The sequence below is a fragment of the Labrus bergylta genome, chromosome 4, assembly GCF_963930695.1.
Source record: "Labrus bergylta chromosome 4, fLabBer1.1, whole genome shotgun sequence".
NCBI classification, from domain to species: Eukaryota; Metazoa; Chordata; class Actinopteri; order Labriformes; family Labridae; genus Labrus; species Labrus bergylta.
In genome coordinates this window covers 12,670,082-12,696,790 of record NC_089198.1, presented here as the reverse complement: position 1 = coordinate 12,696,790, position 26,709 = coordinate 12,670,082, and the positions used below count along the sequence as shown (strand labels likewise).

Genomic DNA, 26,709 nt, shown 5'->3' with positions numbered 1-26,709 from the left:
TTTCTGAGACGTTATTACAGCAATAGCTATTTTTATTTTATTATTTTTTATTTATAGATTTTTTTAGTCATAGAGCACATTCCATCAAAGGGAAGCTCGATGTGCTTAACGATTGGAATAAAACATAAATGTGTGATCAGTATCTTCAGCAATACAATAAGATAAGAAATGTCTTCATTTTATTTATTCTGCAAAAAAAACATTTTCTTCTGAATGTGCAGCGTTTCTGAATATGCTGTGCATTTTTCTAAATGTTCTTCGTTTCAGCTGTTGCCGAGCGTGTGACCCCTACCGGCCACCGTAAATTTCCCCCATTAGAGATGATAAAGTTGACCTGAAACCTTTTGTGAATTTTACTTTGTTTTTATTTGACCACGAACACAAATGTGATCATCTTACAAGATGTAACAAACCAGTTTTATGTGGAAGATTTTATGTTAACACTTCTTACATACTTTATCTTTTATTGTCTAATTTGTTTTATTCTGTTTTTAGAAACTTATTTTTCCATAGTTGCAGAAATGGAATCATTTTATTGTACATGGTGTACAACATTTGTGTCCTTTTATTGATTAAACATATTTAATGCAGGCCGTATGATCAACACTTGGCAACAGAAGATTGACGCTCACTGTAAGCCAGAATAATACAATGCTCGGTACTGCCCTCTACTGGCCGGGCCTAAAAGTGCATCATATTAGGATTCTACAGCAGCAGTTTGAAGCTCAGTTTTCAGCTTTTATTGTTTTCAATGTAGAAAATACAAACAAATGTTTGATACACATGGACAGATGAAAGAGAAAAACAGGGCTCAAGAAAAGAAAAAAAACCTCGTACAGTACTTAAATGATAGGCACGTTGTAGCACATTGTACAAAATGTGAATCTGTAGCAGTTTGTCTGCTAACACGTGGACTCAGTGCATCCAGAAAGATGTGCAGGTTTCACTTAGAAATAAAATAATGGACGACACATTAAGCACTGAAAAAAGTGGTTTGGGTTGAACTCTGTAAGAATACATTCATCAATAAAACATGTAAATAAATAAATCATTTACTTATTATACACTGAAAGACATGTGTATCAGCTAGTTCATGAAATGATACATTAACTGGAATAATATCAATAACCCGTTACCCTGACAACAGAATTAAGATTGACATTTCAGACAAACGGATGATGTTCAGAAAAGCCCCGACGCAGATTCTGCCAGCGAGCTTCACATGCGAAGGTTAGAGCGCTGCATACACCATCAACTGTCTGCATCCTATCATCCCTTACACACACACACACACACACACACACACACACACACACACACACACACACACACACACACATGCAGTCATACTCTCAAACACACATGGGCATACACATTGTCCGGCAGTCAGTTTACAGAGTTACATATATTTTCCACCACTCTGTTGAACGTCTCTGGTTCATCCGCATACACATGGTGAGAGGCATCATTTATCAGCTGTTAAAAAAAAGAAGAACGATAAAAAGAGTGAACAACTTTTTAAGGATCACAGAAAGTTTCTCTTCAGAAAGTTTCAGAAAGTATTGAGCATTTAAACTGACAACGACTAGAAGCGACACATTCCAGATTCAGGATTAAAGAAGACTTCCTGCTTGATTCCGTAATCCACTCACCTGAACTTTGGTGTATGCCTTTTCTCTGATCTGGACCACCGTGTCCCCAGATGAGCTGTCCACCCAGGATCGAGCTCCATACAGCATGGTGAGGGGCATAGACGGGGGCAGCAGGTGAACCCGCTGCAGCATGGGCCTCTTTGCCCAGCCCAGAGACTCTGACATGGCCCGGAAACCCACCTCACCACTGTGCGGATGAAGAGGAGAGGAACTGATGTTAAGAGCTATAGGGCAGATTTCACAGGCATCGTTCTCTTATCATAGACTGGGGGGGAAAAAAAGGTGAACGACGTTACGGCTACCCTGAAGTGAAGCTAAAAGATTTGGAGCTCCCCCTACTGGCTGGCTGCAATAAAAGTCAGCCAGTAGGGATGTTCCAAACTAAAATCCACATCTAACAACCTTTTCCTTTAACATGGTTTCCCGTATTGGAGTCTGTGTCCAGTTATACGTTTTTTTTTGTTCTGGCAGCGGCTAATTTACAAAGATCTAAGTTTTCAGCACTCAGCGTTCCTGTTGAAAATAGTTCACATTTTGGAACCCTGTCATGCTCCTCAATGGCACGTCTTCATCACCAACCAATCAAAATCAAGAAGGGGTGGGACTTCTGTTCTGATCTATTATATCCAACAATATTAACTACACGGAGCAATTTAAAAGAGACCCTATGGTCACTACTGAGGAAGGCAGGCATATTTCCTTGCCTGGTAACAGAAGGTGTCAGTGCGAAAAACACTTGGATATTGAAGTCTGCAAGCGCAAAGAAACGCTGTTATAACACAGGCCCTTATAGTTATTTCATATATTAATGATTTACGCCTGAGCGTTCACTTTTCTGAGAAGTTTAGTATTCATAACTTATTTCAGGAAGCTATAAAAACAGGGAAAAAGATGAATCTGTTCTGTTGTTGACTCTACCCATCTGAGGGATCTTTGCCATTTTATCAGTAAGTTAAAAGTGTGTTTTGGTGAGCAGAAGGAACAGGACGTTAACACCGTAGCCTCTCCAGTCGACCCCTACTATGCAGACTCAGGCTCCATATACGCTTTATGTCAGCGCCTGTTGCAGAGGTGCTTTGGCTTCATTTTTTGTAAAACTGGAGAAGGTGGAGACACATCGTCCTTCTTTATATACAGTCAAGGTTCTTAAACGAAAACGTGATTATAGGGGAATTACCAGCAGGTTCAAACCTTTTTGATTCAGCCAGCAGCTGTGGCGTGGCTATAACTGCTGCAATGTTTTCCTTTGGGGCGATTATAGGCATGCTCACTAAGTTCACAATAAGTGCTTGTTTTTCCCACTTACAGATCAGATCATTATTATTATAACTGCCAGACTACATCGTGGGAAGGATCCCTACAGTATTAAACCAGAAAACAAGTTCTCGACCGTGAGGAGACTTGTTGATGGAGAAATCGTGAGTCATATTAGCAGAGCAGAGTTTGGTGGTTAAGTAAAACTGTTAGAAGTCGTCATGGCTGTATATTAAGATGTTTTCAAGAATGATGAGACATTCAAATTTGATAGTTGTTCCTTTTTACTTAAATAATAAAGTACACGTACAAAGAGGTCGGACAAATTGAAGGAGACAAGGAGGTAGAGAGTGGGATCTGTTGATGCCAGATTTGCTGGCTTCGATGTGTCTGAAGAGTGTATCTTAGTCATAACTTTTCTTCTGGTAGAGGAAAAATCGAATAACATCGTTATACTACAAAACTCTGATACACCAAACCTTGCTCTCAACCTTTCAGACTCTAATTTTCACAGTCCTCGTCCTTTAACAAGTCGCATCAGGCAGAACATTTCAGAGCAAGACTTCTCCTAGAGGGAGGTTGAATTCTTGACAGATCCTACCCATGTTGTTATCGGAAACTTAAAATAACAATCTGAGCCTGTCAGCGGAAAAATAACCAAGAACTTTTGGTGAACTTCTACTAGCCTGTCTGTAGTCACCTCAAAACAACATGTTGTGGGGGCATGGTAACGGAGTGGTTGGTAAGAGCGCCCCCAATGTACGGGCTCCGGAGGCTGTAGTCCTCCAAGCGAACGGGCCAGGTTCGAATTCACACAACTAAACCTTTCAATCTTTCTACTGGCATGGACTGCCAATTCAGAGCTTTCACATGACGTCACACATTTATTGAACGGCCCACCTGGCAGGCGAGCAAGGCTTCTTAATGCAACACACTACGGAGAAGTTGCCAATCTCAGTTGCTGCTATTTATTATTATTATTTTTTTTAAACGAAAGACAGTCGTTGTTCAATTGTATTGACTCGCCAACGAGGAGACAAGCCCGGGTATTACTTCGACAGAATCCCATCAGAGAACGAAAACTCAAGAGTAGAGATGTGTATACATTAATGCTATCAAATGTTAGCTAATTAGCGGTCACCTATGCTTTGATGATGAAGGATTTATTGCCCTTCTCTTCCCAAATGGCAGCGTCATTAACCCTGCCACACAGAAAGTACTTAGAGCCGTCTGTACTTTTGTAGACTTTCATCCTGGCTGCTTGTTAGCAGGGAGAGATTCTCCACTTAATATATTATATTTATAAATATCATAGAAGGGGAGTTCTGGAGGACTTTGCGGTTTTCAGTGAATATTGTCCTAGTTGCTGTAAACATGATGGGGGCTTTGAAGAAACCGTACACTAGCGAGCCGGTGCTGCAGTGTTCAAAGGTGGCCGCCACTTCCCTTAAGCTATTTTTGTCCTCCAGGCCTCTGTGCAAGTCACATGACTGAAAGCTATGAATAGTAGTATAATGGTTTAGTTTGTTAGCCTTGCTGTTCTAGTTTTAAGCACATGTCAGTTTCTGTGTCTGTACATTAAGGACAGTTTAAACTGCAGTCACATTTCTTGTTCACAATGAAGCTGATTGTGATTGCAGGCCAAAGATGAAAATGAGACATACATTTCGACTCACCTCGGGGTTTGTGCATTACAGTGGTAGATGTACTGCGTCATTGTGTCATCATCAAACAGATCTTCAAATTTCCTTTTGAAATCCGGACGGAATCTGTTCACCAAACCCGGTCCTGAAATAACACCACACTGTAAGAGGAGTGGAAGAAGTATGATGTGTCACATGACATCACGAGATAAACAGCAACACATCTCACCCCACGGCCCTGCTGCTCTGATGACAGCCAGGGGGTTGAAGAGCGAGACCACCGCTGCAATGGCTTTGACCCAGCGTGGAAGGGGAGGCCTCTTCTGCACCTCCGCCCCCTGACTCTGAGGCTGCTGGGTCTGAGTTTTAGGTCGCTCGGGGTAACCCCACGGATCCACTAGGATGAGATGTGACACTCTGCAAGAGGAGAGGCGGACACATTAGACCGTCAAATGGCAGTTCATTATCACCCGCCTGGGATATGCAAATCAATCTGTGCCGTTCGTTTCTGTCTGTCGTTACTGTTCTAGGCTGAAGACGCAGATCAGGGTTTCATGCACGCGTTCAGAAAATACCAAGGTGCATGGAGAGTGAAAGGCTTGTATGACACTCCCTCCACTTCACTGTCAGTGGTTGGTCTAACCAACTCACCTAACCAGCCCACCGTTACAGGTGCCTCATTGGCTGATATGTATACATTATATGTGGATGTATATTACTAGTTATATCGATGTCTTTTTTTTAAGCTTTCTTAATTTGTTAACTATTTAAAAGATGCTTGCGATGTGTTTCTCGATGACTCTGTTAAAAGGCCACAAGTCGAAACGAGTCGGTCTAATAAAGTTAATAAAATCAAGTGTTGAGGGAGCTTTTTGACCTCTCACTGTTCTTGACTAACAAAAGGAGGACTAAAGTGAGGAATGTGAATATCTTTTAAGGAGTGGCGGAAGCGGCATCTTATCATTATGAAAGCCACGCCTGTTCACAGGACGATATGGAGACTCTAATACAAAGTATAAAGTATTTCAGATTCTGAGCTTTGAAGTTATTTTACTTCCCCACTGTAAAGAATAAGAACGCACAGTGAAGGTGTCATCTAATAAAGTGGTTTTAGTGGACTTGTTAGTCCACGCTCACAGCTCTTAGAACTCCTGTCTTCCACAACGTTCACCAGATCGAGCTACCGTTTTCAGGTAGTGTGTATCTTGTTTGTTTTATCATAACAAAGTCCAGACTACAAAAAAACAATGATGACAACAATTAAGTGTTATTGTCAGGCTATTTGTTAACAAGTCTTGACGGCACCATGAAGGTTGCAGAGCTACCAGAAGACCCTTTATTAAGTGGCGTCATCTGTACTAGAAGTAGCCATGTGGGACAGATCCAGGAGGTTTTTCTGTTTCCTCTCTTTGGACTTGAACCCTAAAGCCTATTTCTTAAACACTCTGTACTTTTGCACAGAGCTTTGTTTCTTCAATCACTCTTTACTTGTTTTATTGTTAATATTTCTCATATTATTACTAATTTCTATTTCTATTTAGATCAAGTATTTCTGACTCTGAACTGTAGTCAAGAAAGCAGGGAAGCTTATTCCACAGCTCCAGTACAACCAGATAATAATTCTACAACTGGTCGGAGATCAAACACAAGGTGTGTGCATTTAAATAAGTGTTTTTTTTTTAAAGACCAGTGTCTAAAGAGATCATATCTGACTGCCATGATATGTCCATGATATGTCCATACATCAGAACTGAAATTAATTGATTTTCTAAAAAAAAAAAAAACTAAAAAAAACACAATTCTTTCTTGAGATAAGAACCTGGTTAATATTCAACATGACACGTTCAATATACGTTATCCTAATCCATCTCTTTCCTCACTTATCTCGACAGTCTTCTCATGAACATTACAGACTCCAGTAATCCTCAAACAACAAACTAAATCAATGCCAGCTGTATGTACTGCGTTCTGCAGCCATCATCCGTGACATCACACACCCCGGACATGCCATGTTCACCCCCCCTGCCCTCTGGCAAGCGCTACATCTACAGGCTTGCTCCAACAATATTTTGTTGTACTTGTACAGTGACAATAAACATATCTTATCTTATTATTTCATGTTTATCATGATTTCCAGTATTTACCTAGAAGGGTACTGAATGGCGTAGGAGGTAGCAAGGTAACCCCCCAGACTGTGTCCCAGCAGAATCATGTCCTCCAGGCCGACAGACTGTCTCCACTGCTCGATGGACTCGACAAACTGCTCCTCTGCTTTGGCAGCGTCTGAGGGAAAGGGAGGTCTGGAGCTCCTGCCGAAGCCCAGGAGGTCAAAGGCGTAAACTGGCCGGGACCGACTGAGCGGCTCCAGGTTCCTGATCCACAGGCCCACTCCTCCTCCAAACCCGTGGACCATCACCAGGGGGGTCTTGGCTGGAGGGGGGGGGGGGGGGGGGAAAGACAGTGACAGATACAGGATGAAGGAGTGATGTAACAGGTGTTTACAATGTTTAGACTGCTGTTGGATTACAGCCAGTTCCTTCTAATGAACAAGGAGTGGGAGGAGGGTGTTACCTGCAGGTGGTTCTACAGGTTTTTGCAGCACTTTGTTGCTGACCGTCAGAGTCCATATGCGATGCTGGTTTGGTAGGGTCACAAATCTAGCCCACAGGTCATTCTGAACACCTGTCATGACAAGAATAAAGGGAGCGATGACAAGCATGTCCTCAGTTAGGCTGTGTGTTGCAAAGCAAAGGTGTCAAATTACACTTACAGGCACTCAATGCGGTTAGATGGATAATTCTATGAAGGCTTAGCAGCTTCTGTGCGTCATTACAATGCTTAGTTATATTTGCAATTGTTTTGAATGGTTTTGTTATGTGCAAGAAAACATCAAAACATTCTTACAAGAAAGAATCTTGGACTCTGCAGTCTTTAAAAGGGACATGGAGGTCGGGCGCCAGGAAGGCCACCAGCTCCAGACTGAACCTGTCCTAAAAACAGAGACAGAGACATGAAAGGAACACAGAAAACATCAAGTGCAATGCCGAATGTACGATAATAACATTTACGGTGTAAGTGGAAGGTTAATGTTATCACTGTTTGCATGACGCACACATGTTTTACACGCCCTGCAGGGTCACATTTCAATGGCAGAATAATACTGTCAATCAAAGTCCACCAGCAGAGATGTAGGAGTTAATATTATCATAATAACCTCTGAAGCTTAAACACAGACACAGGATAAAATCTAAATCTTAGATAACATGCGCTGAGGCGTGTCTGCCTCTCACGTCCTCTCTGGTTGGTAGAAAGAAAAAGAAACAGTGTCATGTTACTACCTCCACCGTCAACACACACAGGTACACCACAAAGTCTTCTACCTGTCATGCGATCACTGTGGGCAATTCAAATGTGCTGAGTCACCCTGACAAAGGGCTCAACGGGGGGTGAAACTCAAAGCAGCTCTTGTATTCTCCAGAGAGTGACCATTCAAAGAGACCTGATTGTTTACAGCGCCAGATCGAGACTATTTGATTTAATATTAGTATTATAAACAAAAAGGCAACTGCTTATAATCCTAGTTACAAATAAAAAACAAAAACAATACTATTACAAATATAATGACATGTTCAGCTACAGTGAGCCTGTATTCTACTATTCAAAAGAAGGTTTACTACGTTTGTTTCTGATCGAGTTGTAACAAAGGGCTATTTGGGATTAAACAATTAATTACGTCACTGAGACTGTCTTCATTCATAAAAAGACGTGACGCGGTTCATTAAGTAATTATCATGTTTACTTTTCTTTTAAAACGGGGTTTTTGTTGTTAAAGCACGACATGAGAGCCCAACAACGATAGAAAGAATGAACTCGACTCAGTGAGCACATTTAGTAAACAAAGGTTTTGCTTTCTTAACGATATAAACAGACAGATTGTGTCCTCTAAAGGTTCCTCTGTTACTTACTCTGTCTCACAATCGTTTTGTAACTGAGCTGGGGTTGTAGCGGGATCCATTTGTTGACATATTCCGGAGACTACATCCAGTTAAAAACTAATTTAAATGTCTGAAACACGCTCCTCCGCGCCCGCTGCTTTGATTAAACTCTACTGCATGTTTGTTTGTATTGTTTTGTAACAAGAACATTCCTGGGTCAGCTGACCCGGCACGAAGATCGACTATTGTAGAGATGCATCAATGGTACATAAAAATAGTTCACAGTGTTTTACTGCTGTGGCGTTCACAATCAGAGAAAATCGATTCGGATGGTTTTCCTGAATTTCACTGATCAAGTTGAACTTGCAGTATAAGTGCCAGGTTTATGAAAATTACATCTGTTTAGTGTGATTTCCCCATGTTAAGGGTTGTTACCTGCGGTGGACAGAGATACTCGACACATGAACTCCATGCAGACAGTTTTTACTATACTGATACTTGTTGGTCACTTAACATTTGATTCACCAATATTTACAGTTTATGATATTGACTTAATTCTAAAATTTAGGGCATTTCAATGGAGTCTTATAAATGAGAAATACAAAAAAAACACACTTTCAGATATATTTGTTCATAATTATCAAAATATTGACTTTATTCTCAACAATTCAACTCAACTCTGTAAGTAAAAGCAATTATTCAACTCTAATGAATTATAACTCGAATTATGACAACTTACTTACATTTGTCAAAAAAAACCACAAACAGCCGAATGGACATTCATATTTCAGTGTTGGAGTTTTTATTAGTAAAATAAAAGTAAAATAAAACAACGAAAAAAAAATCTCCTCGGATATTCTGTCAACCACAAACAGTCCAGCTCAAATACAGTAGTGTAACATTTACAGAATCAAAATAGCAGTCGAAAGCAACATAATCTGAAAAAAAACATACAGAGATAGCCATCTTCTTTTTTTTCACACATCTTTGTTGAACAGGGGGGCGGGGCAATAGATCCTTTTTAACAACGAAGGGGCTCTTTCCTCTGATTTCCGTTCCGTCCGAGTCGGAATATATTCTTTGTAACGCCTTGTCCGCTTCCGGTTAATGGGGACACGTCACTCATTTGACTGAGGAAGAGGACCCTGTGCACAACTCCGTTCACCAATTTCTGTCCAAATTAAACGACAGAATCATGTCTAATTCAGTCGTATCTGTTGTCTCTCGGTTCCTGGAGGAGTACAGCACCACCACGCCGAACAAGCTGAAGGTGGTGGATTCATACCTGCTGTACATCCTGTTGACAGGAGCGCTGCAGTTCCTCTACTGTCTGCTCGTCGGCACTTTCCCATTCAACAGCTTTCTGTCGGGCTTCATCTCATGTGTGGGCGCTTTCATCCTCGCAGGTAAGATTTATTAATCCAGTTTAATGTTTAAACAATGTGCGGGTCGGAGGGTTTCACTCACTGGACTTGTGGCCCATCGGCAAAACGTGTGCAGGCACAAGCTAACGTGAGCTAACGATGCTAAGACCCTCACAGCTTCAGATGTAGTTAATTATTTATCTGACATTTAACATTTAATTACAGGAAGGCCCAGTGTGCTTTTACATGAGCAGAGACAGTTTTGCTGTACCTCAGGTCAGCAGGTGTTTAGTTCCGGAGTAAAGGACGACAGTAACCAATGGGATTTGAGCACATCTGTGTTATGTGGATGCACTTCATGAAACTGTGCAGCTGAACAGGAGTCTACATTAATGTGGTCCCTATAGGGGAGGAAAGTGAAGACCCTCACAACAACATAACTTTTATTTTTGAGCTTTTTCTTTTAGCAGGTGAGATTTAGTAATTGTGTTGATGTGATGAAAATGGATTTTATTGCATTTGACTGCATGATGAGTAGCTGGCCTGTAAAATGACAAAATCCTCACACACGTTGTTCTTTGTATTGATGGAAATAAAGAGTTACAGCCTCTGATCTCATGAGAGAACCTGGCACCACAGAAGCCTGGCTTGTCTTTGATAGACTTAAACAATTTATGTTTCATCTAATAACCAATTAATCAAAAATAGTTGGTAATTAGTTTTTCTGTCTGTTGCCTGATCATTTATCCACCAGTTGTTTTTGCACCACTGCAAGGTACGGTCGAGTTCAGTCTAATGTAAACTTAAAGGGATACTTCACCCGTTGAAACATGAATCTTTATTGACATTGGGTCATATATGTTGTAGAAATGTGAAATACATTTTGAAGTTGGTGCCTTCTTGGCCGAGAAAAGGCAGAAAGTGTCTTTTTGGCTCATGTTGATGAAAGACACCAAATCCCAGAATGCACAGCACCGCAGGCCACTCCCACTACGGCCCTCTATTTCAGAATCAGAAATACTTTATTAATCCCAGAGGGAAATTCGATCGTTACAGTTTCTCCAAAATATAAGATAGAGCAGTAGAAATATAGCCGGTGGCAATGACGCAAAATGACGATTTTTTTGCGTCATTGGAAGCTCCTTTTCAGACTTAGAAATACAAAGATTTCCCATCTCAGGGGAAAATGAGGGCGGGATGCACGACTATTCAAAAATACTACCAGGTTTCTAATGATACAAAGCTTAATGCAAATGGGTGAAGTATCCCTTTAAACATGATTACAATCCATCCGTGACTCTTCTCAGGGAAAAGTTTTAATGTTGGATTTGTTATCATGGCTTTAGGGAGACCAACTCAGACACATTGTAGGCAACACCTCAGGTCTTCTTTCTCTTGTTTCATGGGTTTTTGTTCTTTTAGAGGGTCTACCGGTCTAGATTCATAACTGTCAAAATAAAAGGAGCCACAGGAACAACAGCAGAGCTTTAGTGTAGTTGTATTTATAAGTCATCTATTTGTGATGTTGTTTGGATTAAACTCACATCAGGATTATAAAAAACTGTTAACACAAGTATAGGTTGGTAACGGCTATAATCCTCTGTTATTCATGGCTGAAAGGGTTTAAAAGAAAGTCAAATTCATGTCTTTTTTTTTTTTCTTTCTCTTAGTGTGTCTTCGGATCCAGATCAACCCACAGAACAAAGGAGAGTTCCTCTCTATCTCCCCAGAGAGAGCCTTCGCTGACTTTCTATTCGCTCACACTGTCCTCCATCTGGTCGTGATGAACTTCATCGGTTGAAGCGGGCGTGCATCTGACGCACGGCATTCCCCTCTCAGAAGGTTTGTTTGTCATACATGCTTTTTACACCCCAAACATCCTTTCATCACATTTCTATGCATGTTTACTCAGTTGTCCTTTCAGCTGTGTACCACTTAAGAGTGTGGCATTCGGGGGCCTCCTCATTTGAGTGCATTCTCCAATATGAAGCTGCAGCTGTAGCACTTTGCAGACAACCCTGACTTGAGTTCCCTGACCAATTAGGCTCAAACATTCCCCGGTACTGACATAAAGGAGGCATTCTGTGTTTTCAAATAGTTTAATACCAGACTTGTCAATAGAGATGAAGGAGCGGTTAACATCGTTTTAAAACATGAAGGTTCATTAATCCTAAAGGCTCCGCTACACGCCGTGTTTCTGTTCTCGCTCGCCAAAAGGGGGCCGGGACGTTAGTTTCTGTTAAACCTCCACTGAGCAAAAACGGAGTGACACCAACTGTTGTGCACCAGTGCTGTCCTTTATAAAGCTACGCTACATTAGCATTAATGTTAGCATTCATGCAGCAGAGGGAAGATGCAGCGGAGGTTTGAATAAATGAGTGAGGTCGGCAGCGTGGGAGCATTTTGGATACACCAAGAATGACCAGGGAGTCATTCAGGACGACTGAGCCGCCGTCTGTAAAACATGCCGGAAAAAAGTTTGATTTTAAACTTGATCACCACCCAGCATCCTGTCTAATAACTGAGTGACGTAACATTTGTGACAAATGACTCAATGAAACATGGAGATGGTCGTCATTAAATATAAATGTGGTGTAAACAAACGGCAGTGATGCTGCATGTCGTCTATCAGGGACTGTCCAACGTTTCTTCCTCCGCTCTGTGTGCAGTAAACGCTCAGCACTGCAGGCGGATGTACCAGGAGGAAAAACAAATGATTGAGCTTTTGGCTGCATCTTTCAGCTTAAAAGGGAAACAAAAAGCTAAGAAGTAGCTCATATTGAATACTAAATATAACACATGTAATGTTCTAAAGACTGTTAATGTTATTTTACACATTACTAGCTAATACTGTGATAATTGTGAAACCAGGATTATTCCTCTGACTGTAATCTGGATGTCTAAATTCATAATCGTTGCATCCCTGCTTTTCAAGGATGAATCGTTTAAAGAATGCTTTCTTGCTATTAGTACATTAGAAAATAAGAAAATCTCGTTCAAACATAAGTGTTTATGGTTTAGTGTCTTAATGGACAACACATGGGGACTCGTGGGATGTGGTAAGTGGCTCTTTATACAGAGAAAGGCAGCGCTGTTATGTTTGTGCTTATGAAACAAGAAAACATACCCGTGTCCTTTGGGTGCACTCAGTCACATTAACCGTTCTTGCCGGTTCATCTCTTCGTTCTCAGTGGAAAAGCTTCAGATAGATAATGTGATAAGACAGACTTCCTTCCTGCTTCTCATGGGAGATCCACATCAGACCCAATATTGCTTTTGCTTTGCAGGAGAACAGTGTTATTGAATTTCAGACTTGTAGGCGGGTCAGAAGAACATACCGCATCCTCTTGTTTATGTTTTGCCTCTGAACAACAACTCTAATTTCTTCGATGTCAATAACCCACACACCTCTCCTTTTTTTTTTTTACTTCCAGATAACAACAAGAGACGTTACTAAAATCTCCCTCCAACACATGACGCTACATCTGCTGTTGTGCCACTGATTCGGATTCCCATCCCACCTAAAAATGCAGAATTCAATGCATTGTGACAAATATGATGCAGTACACTTCTCTTACTGAGAACGGTTGATTTTGTTTGTTCTTTTTTTTTTTTTTAATTGTGGAAATTTGTAAAGCATTCCCTTTTGCACCGAGAAGAATAAAAAAAAAAAAAAAATGTGTTCCCTGAGTGAAAGACTTTTGTTTTCAACAGTGATAGACTGTGTCTAAAGATAGCTGAAGGATGTAGCTAAGTGTTGAACACATTATATTCACATGAGAGAATGTATAGGTGTGATTGCGTGATTTAATGAGCTAACGGATGAGGCCTTACTGACGTTTATTTTTACTATCTGAAATATAATTAAATCTAATTATATTAGGTTGGCATACTGTATATCCATATTGAAATGACAGCTTCAAACATGGGGCTTTTTACATCATAGTCTGTGGCAGCTGAATGATCTCTCTCGAGTCTCTTACAGCAAAAAAAGAAAAATCTTTCCATGAGTTGACAGGAGAAAATAATTTAGTGCTGCAAAAATTGCCAGAAAAGAACTCCATCCCATGAAAAAAATTGGTTTTCAACTCCACAGATTGCATAATTTTTTTTAAAAGTTAGCGGATCTTAGCCCACAGTCAATTCCTCAGCCAATAAGAATGAGGATGTGGGGTTCAATCTGAGCAGCAGGCCGTCTTGCCCGTCATGCAAAGAGTGGAGAAATGGAGAACAGAACATTACACCCCAGAGCAATGAGAGGCTGTTCTGCTATTACTTGTTTCTGGAACAACTGATGGAGTTAAACACGGTCCAGCTCGATCGCTTTAAACTGCACAGAGACGAGGGGTGTGAATGTGAGGGGCCAGTTTGAACAGGTTCTGAAACCTTTTTGCATACCGAGATGGAAAGTGGACTAAATCACGTTGGCACCCCAGGTCTCGCCTGTAAAGGTCAGATATAAATCTCTTCCTACGCTGATTTAATAGCAGACAAAGAGGTAGTCCATCCACCTACCTCTACATATTAAATGGTTAACGTTAACACCAGGGCTTTAGAGAGAAGAGAGGATTCTGGGACCTGAAGAACCAGATTAGATATTTGACCTAAGATCATTTAAATAAAGACTCTAAGATACCAATATGAGAGGAGCTGAGTGTCAAGTCCTGATTGGAATTTAAGCTACTTCCTACTATACTGAGAGGAGTATTCATATTCAACATTTGATCTTGTTACATTTATATAAAGTGTAATTATTACTATGACCTTACATGTTAAAGACATCTCAGTGTCGTTGTTGGGCAAAGTAAATTAACTTTTTTATGCTATGTGGTGATTTGATTCTTAATACTAGTGTTGTAGTCAAGGCCACAGTAACTGAGACCAAGACATACCCGAGACCAGAGTGCTCAGAGACCAAGACAAGACCAAGACCTAGGCAGGGCGAGACTGAGACAAGACAAGGACCATAAATATCACTGAAAAATCATCAACTTGTCTTTAGGGGGCGTGTCACTAATTTAGACCGTAACACCGGGAAGATTGCAGCCGTAACCGCTGGGGATAAAAAATCAAACTAATTATTTGTTATAGTATACTCCGGAGTCCGCCCAGTAGGAGACCGAGACAAGACAAACTAAAATACCTTTGATCCCGGGATGTGACCGAGACCATCAAAAAGTGAGACCAAGACCGATCTCAAGTATTACAACACCACTAAATATAACAATGTATTTAATTTCATATGCTCATCTTTTAAAAACTGTTAAAGCTCCTGTGAAGCACTTTCTGTTTGTGTTGATTTTTGCGCCCTCCTGTGGACAAAACAGTACTTCAAGACATAAGACACTTTATTATCATTGAATGCAATACAAATACGGTTTTTTTGGTGACAAGCAGCCCAGCAGAATGAGCATCTTATCTCTTTGTTGAGTTTGCTCTGTACTTTTTTTCTACTAAAAAGTGTCACTGTGGTCTCTTCTCACAGTGAATCACTTACTGAGAGAAAAACAGAATCTGCAAATGTAATCACAATAACATAGTTGAGTTAAACAAGCATCCCTTCTCTTAAATGAAGTTTAAAATAAAATATGCTGATGTACAAATAAGTCAGTGCAGATATTGTAACAGCTGCTTTCTACACTTGGCATGCAAAGGATAATATTGAAGGGGTTATGTACATGTACTTTCCTTGTCTTATCCATTAACTGCTCCTTCCTTGGCGGGAAATAAAACGCTAAGAAGTGATTATTTAAAGCAGTAGCCTATTGAACAAAGAAGGCTGCTGTTGTTTCATTTAACAACTAAGCAGGATGTGTTACCCCTATCAATAAAATGGTATCTTTGCTCCATTCTTCCTGTGACACATGCAAGACTTTTCTACCATTTAAATGTGAAGACATATTAAAAGCTGTGGGGACGATTGGCAGATAAACGGATTCAACTTTTTTCCCCATCTTTATTTATTTAGAGAGACAGAGCTGTGACTACCTCCTTACAAGTGTGAGCAGTAAGATACATTAAACAGTGTTTCAAAACTAAAGCTGAAAGGAAAACCAGGATACTAGATTAAGTGTCATGGAGCACAACCAGCTGGAAATAATCAGTGCTGTGAAAGTTAAGTTTCGATTCTCCCAAACCTTGACCAGTTATAGTCTCAAGCCAGAGTCCTGCATTCATGTTTCCAGGAAATGGATGACCATAAAAGGCTTTGAAGCCAGAGCAAAAAGCAAGCGGCTTTAGGGACATCCCTGACAGCCTTCACAGAGCAAATTGAGAGGCTTGGAATAATTGTTTGTTCATTCGGTGGCTGTGGGGGCAGCGTGTAGAAGCTTAATCCAACAAATGAAGACTGGACCGAATCCAAAGTTTTCAGGCACCCAAATCAAATCATTTTATTACAGCCTGCCAAATCATTTCTGCATTCATGGAGGGAATGAGGCACTTAGCATTTGGCTGCTTGGGAGATTAGGTTATTAAAAAGACTGCTAACACTTTGGCTTACATAATAGAAAGCAGCAGATGTGACTAAAGATGACTCTGAACTATAGGGAGGCCACAACCTTTGATAAAATAATAGTTTAAGCTTTGGTTGAATTCAAGTTATATTTGTTTATTTGTAAAGAGAAAACAAGATAACCTCTTATGTGTGAAGCTGGAAGACAATTAGCATAGACACAATATTTCCTGTTCTGTTTGTTAAATCTGTATAAAAATCTTAAAGTGAAAATGGCTGAGTTGTGATTTTAAGAAGTTGCGTGAACATGATAAGTGCTGGGTTACTTTGCAGTGAGCTGTCTTTATGCTAACATATTGCTAAGTGGCTGGTGGTGGAGGAGCGCAACAAACCCATGTGACATATCAGGAGTTATCCACTGTGCTAAATTGCAGCTGGAGAACTTGGTCAGAACAAAGTAAGTAAAAACGCAAAATCCAAAGGTAATTTTTTTAATATAAAATTCTATTCGGCCTATATGGTGGAGCTGAAATCCACGAGGTTATCTGCATGTCTGTTCTTTCACAGTTAGCATAGTTTTCACATATGCATGCTACTTGTGGTCGGTATGAGTAAGTGAACGGCTCATTTCCCTTGTGTTTGCATAATCCTTGTCAACCAAAAATGTATATATCCGGTCAGGGTTGTGTTGTACTCAATGTACTCCTCAAGATAAGACACCAATGTGCTCACTGACAGGTCAGTTTAAATATAGACCTATATATTTTTTCTGATCACATCTTTGGAGTGATATCAATGTGAAAACAGCCAAACAGCTGTGAAACATTACCCAGATTGTAAAGTCGGCTTGAAAAATCGTCAATTTGCTTTCACACATGCAGCTCAGCCCCAAAAATGTAAGGAAATTGTCAGGAGTATTTTGTATGTATGAAAGCACTAATGGCACGGACGCATCCATACATTTGATCTAACTTCGTTCTACTGTGACAAAGAGTGAGTTTAGTTTGTTTGCTCAAGAACTCGATTTAGTTATCTTGGAATAACAACGCAGTGGTAAGGTCTTTATTTCAGCCATTTTCCCGGGGCATTGAGAAATTATTATAAAAGTATCGCTATCTCTGGATAACGCGATAAATACAGCGAGATCTTGAGAAAACAAAGGGTATATATTTGTTATCAAGGGAAAATTTAAATTAAATTAAAATGTATTGATGCATGTCGGCTTAGGACTTCCATATAAAGCAGTGTCTGAATGTTTGAATAAATCTTCAGTTTAGTTCAAAGACTATACCAGACATTAGCAAATGGGTAACTTTACAGAAAACAATCTGTGATTTATAAAAGTTTTCATGAACCTGCATTAGCTTTTAGTAAATGTAATTCTCAACCTAAGAAAAACAAGGGTCATCTAAAGTCACCAAAAAAACATGATTCAGTATTTTACAAGGATGCCACAATGATTTCCACTTGTTAGATTTGTATTTAAATCAAAAATCCAGCCAGCACCTACATGGTTAAAATCTCAAAAATCTGAATCCAATTTATAGTCACATGACCAAGAGAAAAACTTTCATTGCGGAAACTGTAGTCCATTAACAGAAGGGAGTGGATTCACTTGGAATATCTCAAACAGATGGTGAAACATGCCGAAGCTCTACATTCGTGCCCTGAGCCTGGTAATATGCATCCCAGGTAATAACTGAGCACATACTGAGGTCATAGGATTACAAAAGTTATTCAGTAAGACTTTTATTTATGAAAGAACAGATTGTTCAGATGACTAATATGTATTTTGCATCCCTCACTTTATTGTTGTGCTTTTTGGCAAACAGTCATGCTACAGTGTAAGACTTTTCTTACGTTTCACTTCTCATTATTAATTTATTGATATGTTTTATGTATTAATTATTTGTAACAGACAGATTTGAAAGGTTGTAAAAGCCGCCCTTTTGTCTGGGAGCCGCAGAGGGCTATTGTGTTAAAAATAATCTTTTAAGCCTCTGTACTCTTTGCCCCATTGGCAAGAGTTGGTTTGATGTTTATTTTTCTGTTCTCCAAAGGCCTGCTACATTTTTCTACCACAAATCTGTTTAATAGAGGGATAATCCAATTTTGGAATGAGGGGTGCAGGCTGGGAAGTAGGGAGAGTGTTTTGTAAGGAAATGAAACTGAAACCATTACTGTTTTCAACATGAAGTCATCTTCACTTTCCCTCAGCCATCCTGTGCGCTGTTACCACAGAGGGACAGTATTCAGTCCTGGAGGGCCAAACTGTTGTCATACCGTGTCACTACGAGCCCCAGTATGAACACTATGTAAAATATTGGTGTCGGGGGACGACGAGGGAGTTCTGCACCAGCTTAGCCCGAACAGATTACCTCCAAGCATCTGATGCAGCCAAGGATAAAGCGAGCATTTCTGATGACATGGACCAACTGGTATTCACTGTGACCATGAAAAACGTGAAGACAGGGGACACTGGGTGGTACATATGTGGTGTGGAGATAGGCAGTATATGGAGTGCTGATGTTGTCACTTTCTCAAACATCAGGGTCATTGATGGTGAGTGATTTGAACTCTTAAACCTTTATTGACGCAATGAAGAAACCAACAAACTCTACACATTTCATATGCAAACTCTGAAAACAGGTCCAATCATTTCGTGCAGGTATGTCTGTGGTGAACACCCAAGTGACTGGGGAAGAAGGGGGAAGTGTCACAGTTGAATGCCTCTACAGTGAGAGATACAGGTACTGCATTTTCCCATTTTTAGTCTATCAATCATAACAGTTTTATTTACCCTAAAATCCAACATTTATAAGGCATGAGTGAACCTGTGAAAAATACTTCTTTGTGTGAAATCTTCAATTCAAGCCAAACTCTGACGGACAGTCAGCCTCCTCTGACTCCCCTGTGATTGGTTGCCAACAGAGAAAGCAGAAAGAAGTGGTGTCGGAGTGGAGACTGGAGCTCCTGTCGGCTGACAGATTCTGGAGCGAGCTACGAAGATGCTTCAGTGGCCATCATTGATGACAGAACTAGGACTTACTCTGTAACCCTAAAGAAGCTGCAGCTGAGAGATGCCGGCTGGTACACTTGCTCTGCAGGAAAGCACAAGATTTCCGTGCAAGTGCTGGTGACGTCTCGACCCAAAGATAGTAGGTTGACAAAGAACCCTTATAAATTGAAGTATGAACACATTATCCTTTCTGATCAATTTCTTTCACTGAATGGTAATCAAAAAAAGTTATGCATTAGCTGTTCCTTTTTATCATAAGTTTTTTTCTTTTCTTGACTTTGTGGGTCTCTGTCTGCTTTTTTTCAGACTCTAGTGTGGTTTGTTTGTCGTAAGAACATTAACCAACCTCAATCCAACCATGACTGTAGGAAGTGTTGCACTATTTGTGTTCATTTAAGAAAGGTATCACATAGGCGACTGTAAGGCTGCCTTTGAATGTATCAACTCTACCGTCATTACACAGCATCTCTTACAGCCCCTCTTAAGTTTACTTATTACAAAAGTGAAAATAATGGGAATACGAAAAACAGGTGTGAAAAAATCCTTGGATACCTCAGCTTCGATCAAATCTAACTCGTTTCACTGAAAGTTTATTTAGATAGTCTCTGGACACATGGTGAATAGAAGTCTGTTTACCTTGTAGCTTTGTTTTGGTCTCAACCATTTCATGATACAATACCAACATCATTAGCTACTGGTACTGCGATCAATCATTAGCTAACTTTGTCTATTGGTGGCTCTGGCAAAGAGTTTTTATCAGAACTTGAACAGTTAAGTTCCATCCATCCATCCATCCATCCATCCATTGTCTTTACCTTTTCACCCTGGACTGTTCACCAGTCAATCACAGGGCTGACATATAGAGACAGACAACCAGCCACACTCACATTCACACTTACGGGCAATTTTAGAGTCACCAATTAACCTAACGAGCATTTCTTTGACTGCGGAACAAGTTATGATTTAAAAAATTTAAACAAATAGCTCAAAGGCCAGTGCATTGTTCTCCAGGGTGGGCACAATTTTCACTGATAGACCAGGATGTATATCTCTGTTCTTTAACTTGTTGCCTGCACATTCTGGAACAGAATTCTGGCTAACAGAATTAGCATAGCTAACATTTTTACTGAGGAAACTACCTGTTTTACTTAACATTCTTAACAAACAACCCCATATGCACTGTTACTTACAGTCATATATTCCCTAAACTCTGTGGCGACAAATCTATAAAACTGCTGACTCATGCTAGTCTGGTCTGCTACTCTGATCTATTTCAATAAACAGTCTTTGCTCTTATAACATGACACTGCATGACTCACTCTTCATGTCCCCAGTCATGGGTCGTATCTCTCTCCTGCTAACTTTTTTTCTGCAGCCATCAAAGATCCTATCTCTTATATTAAAGAGGAGCAATGAGTATGTGCAGCTTCTAACGAGAGTCAATGGAAGCCATTCTTATTGCAGATAGTACATTTTACTCAATTACTGCATAATATTTACCTGGCCCCTTTAAAATTGTACTTATGTATAGCCTACATTTAAAACAATTTCAAAAATATCATATTCAGTGAACATCTGTCGTTTTCCGTGTGGGGAGTGGTTGGGCAGCTCCCTAGCGCACTCTTTTGACCAGCCGCCACAGTCCAAGACACTAAATACTCAATAGAGTTGAAGGTAACCGCAAAACATTTAGGATTTTCTCTGAAATTACTTACTATTTACAATATCCTTTTAAATTGAGTTTGATCTTTTGGTAGTGCTTAGAGGGAAAGTTTAAATTCTCTATAAAAGGAATTCCAATTTTCCCACATTTTCTTTTCATTGAGAAAAAGAAAAGTAGTGTGCAACAAAGGTCAAACCCAGCTTTATATGCCATTTTGCTTTATACTGTTGGTTGGTTGGTTGGTTAGTTGGATGGTTTGAGTGGCTACACGATGTTGTTGTTTTAAGTTCCAATAAGCTCTTTATTTAGTTTATTGACAGGTTGCCGTTACTGTCAAGGTGGGAAACTCAATAGCTGTCATACTGCTTAGTATCAATCATATCAATGGAACGACTCTGACAAATGTTGTCATTTCTCCAGACTTTCAAATGAATATGGATAATGATAATGGTGATAATGATAATGCAAAGGATATTCATTCTTTAAATAAAGCGACATGAAATTAATTTACATCATGTAACACTACTCAACAGTAATACTAGCTTTCAGCCAATTCATAGTTCATAGAAGTATAAGGTGAATAGCTTTTTTCTACCAAAGCTAACATGCTATCAAATATATTTCTTGACCTTGAATTGAGGCCAGAATTCCCTTGAAGAGATGATCAAAGGACAAATGTTTAAATGTTATTGATTATTCAGATACCCAGAATTTATGCAACTTACTGTCTTGAATACAGCAATATGACATTATAGCAGCATTTTAGCCTCCCAGCCAAAGCAAGGAGTAAACCTTGCCCTGTGTGAACATGGTCAATATTGTCCTTAGATAAAACCTTCCAGATAGCGAATACGGAGTTTGAAATGACTGAATGATTTCAGGTACAACCTTTGATGTTACAGTATCATTGTATAGTTCATTCAAAACACTGATCACTGCAACTTCAAAAAAAAAAAAAAAAAAAATATTTTCCTTACCCATGAGCCTTGCAAAGCTTGCATCGATCTCAAACTCAGTGTTCAGTGGCATTTTTATTCTTGGAAACATCTTTCAATAGTATTTTCAGGCAAGTGTGAAAAGGAGGCCTTTGCAGACTTGATTAGATGGTGACCTGACATGCCAATTCAAGCTCCAGACTGCTATGCAGAACTAGTTAATCCAGGCATTGTAGGTGAAAAGAGGTCACATTTTGCCCTTTTACCCACATCATTCAGCTGTATTGAGAGGTAGCCTAGTGCGACTTAGAGATCAATATGTGTTTGTGACAGATGGCAGGAGCTCTTTTAGCTCTCAAAAGTGTACAAGGTATTGATCATTTACGAGGCACTTATCAAGATTATTGACGCTATGAACTCTGCGGGTGCTACTGCAAACACTACTTTGCTTGTACTTGTAACATCGTTTTTCAGATGCATGTTAAATGTCTTTTTCTTCTGCAGCGCTGCCTGTGACATCCACACCTGCGCCAACTAAGTGTAATGCCTACGTGCCTGCCAAACCCATCAGCAAGGAGTCCACTCGTAGGTGAGAGTGAAGCAGCTGCTCAGGAGATATGGAAAGCACATTTTTTGGTTATACAATGTTAATCGGCTCTTCTAAAGCTTGGTAAGAATAATGATTGTAAGTCCTTAATTAAAGGAAAAACTCCTCTTAAGGCCCTTAGTCCATATTTGTAACTAAATGTACACATAAGAGTTCTCAGAACCAGTCCTGTAACACACCCTTCATGCTTGATGGGATGCCTTGAAAGTGTCTGGAAACACTAATCCACTAATGTTTCTAACTACAAAAGAAAGGATCCTGTTAGTACTCAGTGTTAAATACTACTTTCTATCCAAAATTGCCATTTAAGTTTATGTTTATCTTCCGGATAGCTGGCCTGATATTTACCATGATGATGAATTCAGCAGTTGACCTTATAGGAAAAGCCTTATGTCTATGTGTCTGTTTGCTTCCAGTATTAACAGCCTGTAGGCCGTTATTGACTGTTGCAGGTGTTTAGGTTCAACTTCTGCTATCTGTTTTTCAGCTGTGGGAGTTTAGTGCAACTGTTGTTGATCCATTTTTCCGTGGCGGAGGAACATCAGCTCTAAAATAAAAATGATCTACTGCTACTATAACTGTTCATAAACCCCATGTTCTGCAGGATGTCAGCCGTGTTTAAATAATTATAGCGTTATTGTTTTACCTTGCTGTTGAAAACTGCGCGAGTGGCCAGAGTTTCTAGTCCCAGTTGGTTGTACAGTCTTTCTTGTTTTGATCTCTTGCTAGCTCTGGTTTAGACTTCAAAAGTACGTCTACTCTAAATTTGACTATCTTACAATGTCAATGTTGCAATTTTACAATCAGCACCTGCTTAATGGAGACTCTGGTTTTAATCTCAATGAAGAGCGTCAAGAATAGACAAAGGGAACACAAGCATAGAAACATAGATCTGCTTTGTAAAAGCCTAAAGATGCAAATATTTACAGTGCAATTGAGAGTGCAAAGGTGCTTACATATATATATATATAGTTATGTATAGGTTTGCTATACAATAGTGCACTCATCAGTAAAGTAAAATTGAATTTAAATTTGAGTCAAGAGTAATCCCTCCTGCATGTTAACGTCTGACTTTTGCCCAAGATAACAACATAGCACAAATTAACACTCCATCGCCATCAGCATGCATGCATTCATAGCAAGGAGAAGAAAAAGGGGCATCTAAACTTACGTAGCATGTCTATGCTAACTGCTAACTTTAGGAGTATTAGGAGTAAAGCACATAGTAAGTTACTGTAATGATTGAAGGGGTTCTTTTCCTCCTCTGAACCTCAACCAGATCACTAAACATAGAGTTTAGGGTGCCAGTAGAAACATGCCAATCAAGAGGGATCAGCCAAATTTAAGAAATGGATTTTCAGACCCATTCTGAGTGTTTATTCCCCAGATTTTTGTGGATGCTTAATTATAGTCTCAACTTTGATATCCTTTATGCATTTTCACTGTCTCAAGCTATGTTTCCAGAGTCTTTTACATGTTTATCCTTATGTAATAATGTCACAATGTCCCCTGAGAAGATCAGTCTAATACAGATAATGATCCAACTGTCTGTCTTCCTGTCATCATCTCAGCTCTCATGTCAGTGTGTCAGTGCAGTTGCAGTATGCGACTGAGCTCTCTGTTCACACCACGTTTGTCACTGTGTTACAGTCACCACTTGGAGTCTTGGCTGATGTGCTCTGCTATAGTCCTCCTCCTCGGAGTAGCCATATTTGGGAGGAAGTTATGGAAAGTGCACAGTAAGGAGACCTCTCATCACTTTCAATTTTAAATATTGAGTCTCGACAGAATGTTATCAGTGACCTCCTTCAAAGGTTTGTGAAATATATCATGTACACACATTGACATATTTGAGTGAGAAATATGCGTCATTATTTATGGCTTACAGATCCTAAATATCAATTTATAGAGCAGGGATCTGCCCCCACACAAAGCAAGGACAACAAATCAAAGTCAAATGTAAGTTCATATTAAAACCTTCTTCCAGTATTCCATTAAACGTTTTATAAATAAGACTGTAATCAAGGATGTGACTTTGTGCTTATCAGGCTTTATTTTCTTTTGTCTCTCCTACAGAAATGTCCATGGGATGTAAGCGACCAGCAGGACACCACAGTCGTTTTCCTAAACAGGGATGATAAGAGGGATGACGCCTTTCTGTACTGAGCTCCGTCAGTGCAGTGTTTGATGACACTCTGCAAGTGACAATAAATCCATATATGCATGACTCTATATCCAGTGCCTTTTATATCGTATACCAACACATTGAAAACAATTATAATGTTTATTTTCTGCTTTCATTACACAACTGAAACAGGCTGCAGATCGTAACAGAGAGCTGTTACTTTTAATTGCCAACACTGAAACCATGTAGTCTTTCATTTGTAAGGATGAGCCCCGTGAATAACTCCACAGACTGTTGGATGAAGGCATTTGGGGATTTGAGTAAACGGGTGGGGTTTATAGCTACACGACAGGGGGAATGTTTAATTCAAAGTTTATGTTTTAAAATAAATTCAGATTTCAATTATGATCTCGCTGTACATATTATTCATGTAAGAAAAGAAAAATGGCAACACTTCAATTACAGGTCTATATATATACTGTATATATTATATACTGTACATTGTGAACCTTAAGTTGATACGAAGTAAAAACAGACTTTTTTTTACCAACTAAGGGCATCAGAAAAAAGCAAACCCACATGACTTATCATGTTTTTGATCCATCCCACTTCAGAGAGTTATATTAGCATGAAGCTTTATTAGTGTCTCAATAATAAAGACTTTTTCAGCTCTGTTTTGGTATCCACCAACTCCTGAGGAAAACTCTCTGTCTCTTAAACCTCTAAATGCTCCAATGTGACTACTGTATAGTTGTACGGTGGCCCAGCAGGTCAAAAAACAAATACTTAACAGAAAACACTGTCGGGAAATAAAACATTTGTCACAAAACAACATGTTACTAAATAAACATTTACACAAACTTAAAACAAACCAGCAACATTTGATTGATTTTTTTCCCTCCTAAAGTAATATTTGAAAACACATTTTCACTAAACACAACGTTCCACAAATGAGAACTAAATGAGAAAAATGGTCAAAAAAGGTGTGATATTTTAGACAGCAGAAGAGATCGGATTACTCTTGCGGTTTGATTCCCGTTGTAGAGGAAGCTTCAATTACGTTTGCATTTAAAGGACCTCGCTTTTCAAACGCATCACATAGTGACTGGACGTGCACAAAAGTAAAAGCAGTCGGACAGTAATCCATCCAAAAACTGCGCTCTGTGCACTACTTAGTTTAAAGTTTTACTCTGAAAGAAAACAAATAATAATCGGGAAATGCTGAGGTGTGTTTTTGTGAAATGTTTTTTTTCAAAGTTGAATTTGTAAAATGTAGTGATCTGTTAAAAAAACAAAAACATTTTGCGGTGTTTTGACCTTCAGGGCTGCCGTACAGTTGCTTGCTCTGACCTTGTGCTGTTTGATGCTGGGCGGTTAGCATATGTCTTTGTTTCTCATGTACTAACTGTGGCCAGAAACAACATTTTCAAAGTACAACTCAACCAAATCCATGACATTTTGGATAGAATAATCAGGTCTGAGGAGCTGATGGAAAGTTCAAACTTGACATCAAGAACCTTTTTTTTTTCTGATGATCTATTTAAACCAGATGTGCTAATTCAATAAATAAGATGTCCAATGTTTAAAATATTAAAATATTTTATAGACTTTCTTTTGTCTTTGTGAGTGTTTGGGGGACAATGACAGATGAACTCAGTAAACCAAAACAAACTGCTGTTTGGCGTCACCTCCGCCATATTGAAGCCTCCGCTCTCCTCCAGCGTCACACCTCCACTCCTCCTCCCCTCACATTCACATGACGGAGTCATCGAACAACTTACCTGCTCTTTTGTAATATTAAATAACAAAGAGTAAGGTCTTTTACCTGCTTGTAAAGGGTCTCCAGATAACACTTGTTATGAATTGGTGCTTTACAAATAAAGATTGATTGATTGATGAAATGGAACTCACCATAAGTAAGAGATATTAGGAGCGATTGATGGACTATTTTGTCCTTTTACTCGAGTTGCTGCCTGTGTCTTGCATTGTTGTGTTAGCACGCTAATGTTAGCACACTTAAGTTAGCACGTAGCTTCAAATTGAACATAAATTGACACA

The 26,709-nt window shown here is 39.6% G+C and overlaps 3 protein-coding genes across 5 annotated transcripts; 2 read left to right on the top strand and 1 right to left on the bottom strand.

Moving 5' to 3' along the window:
- Positions 1-725: 725 nt before the first annotated feature.
- On the bottom strand, positions 726-8,697 carry abhd4 (abhydrolase domain containing 4, N-acyl phospholipase B). Its single transcript, XM_020653421.3, has 8 exons — positions 8,515-8,697; positions 7,454-7,539; positions 7,121-7,231; positions 6,694-6,979; positions 4,779-4,966; positions 4,583-4,694; positions 1,653-1,839; positions 726-1,476 (listed from the first exon to the last, which is right to left on the bottom strand). Exons 1-8 carry the CDS (start codon positions 8,562-8,564, stop codon positions 1,387-1,389), a joined length of 1,110 nt encoding a protein of 369 aa, XP_020509077.1. The 5' UTR covers positions 8,565-8,697; the 3' UTR covers positions 726-1,386.
- Positions 8,698-9,569: 872 nt separating this feature from the next.
- dad1 (defender against cell death 1) lies at positions 9,570-13,530 on the top strand. The gene is made up of 3 exons (XM_020653427.3): positions 9,570-9,890; positions 11,519-11,690; positions 13,283-13,530. Exons 1-2 carry the CDS (start codon positions 9,680-9,682, stop codon positions 11,647-11,649), a joined length of 342 nt encoding a protein of 113 aa, XP_020509083.1. The 5' UTR covers positions 9,570-9,679; the 3' UTR covers positions 11,650-11,690; positions 13,283-13,530.
- Positions 13,531-17,845: 4,315 nt separating this feature from the next.
- Positions 17,846-26,259, top strand: pigr (polymeric immunoglobulin receptor). Of its 3 annotated transcripts, none has more exons than XR_002278599.3 (8): positions 17,846-17,994; positions 18,520-18,864; positions 18,971-19,052; positions 19,234-19,460; positions 22,424-22,508; positions 24,177-24,340; positions 24,436-24,485; positions 24,603-24,753. XR_002278599.3 is itself a non-coding variant. In XM_020653429.3 (8 exons), the coding sequence occupies exons 1-8, from the start codon at positions 17,946-17,948 to the stop codon at positions 24,690-24,692; spliced, it is 1,017 nt and encodes a 338-aa protein (XP_020509085.1). In that variant the 5' UTR covers positions 17,846-17,945; the 3' UTR covers positions 24,693-26,259. The 3 variants fall into 3 exon arrangements, 2 of the variants coding, with proteins under 2 accessions (XP_020509085.1, XP_020509084.1); XM_020653429.3 differs by having other exon boundaries at positions 24,177-24,265; positions 24,603-26,259; XM_020653428.3 differs by having other exon boundaries at positions 24,177-24,265; positions 24,415-24,485; positions 24,603-26,259.
- The last annotated feature ends 450 nt before the right edge of the window (positions 26,260-26,709 follow it).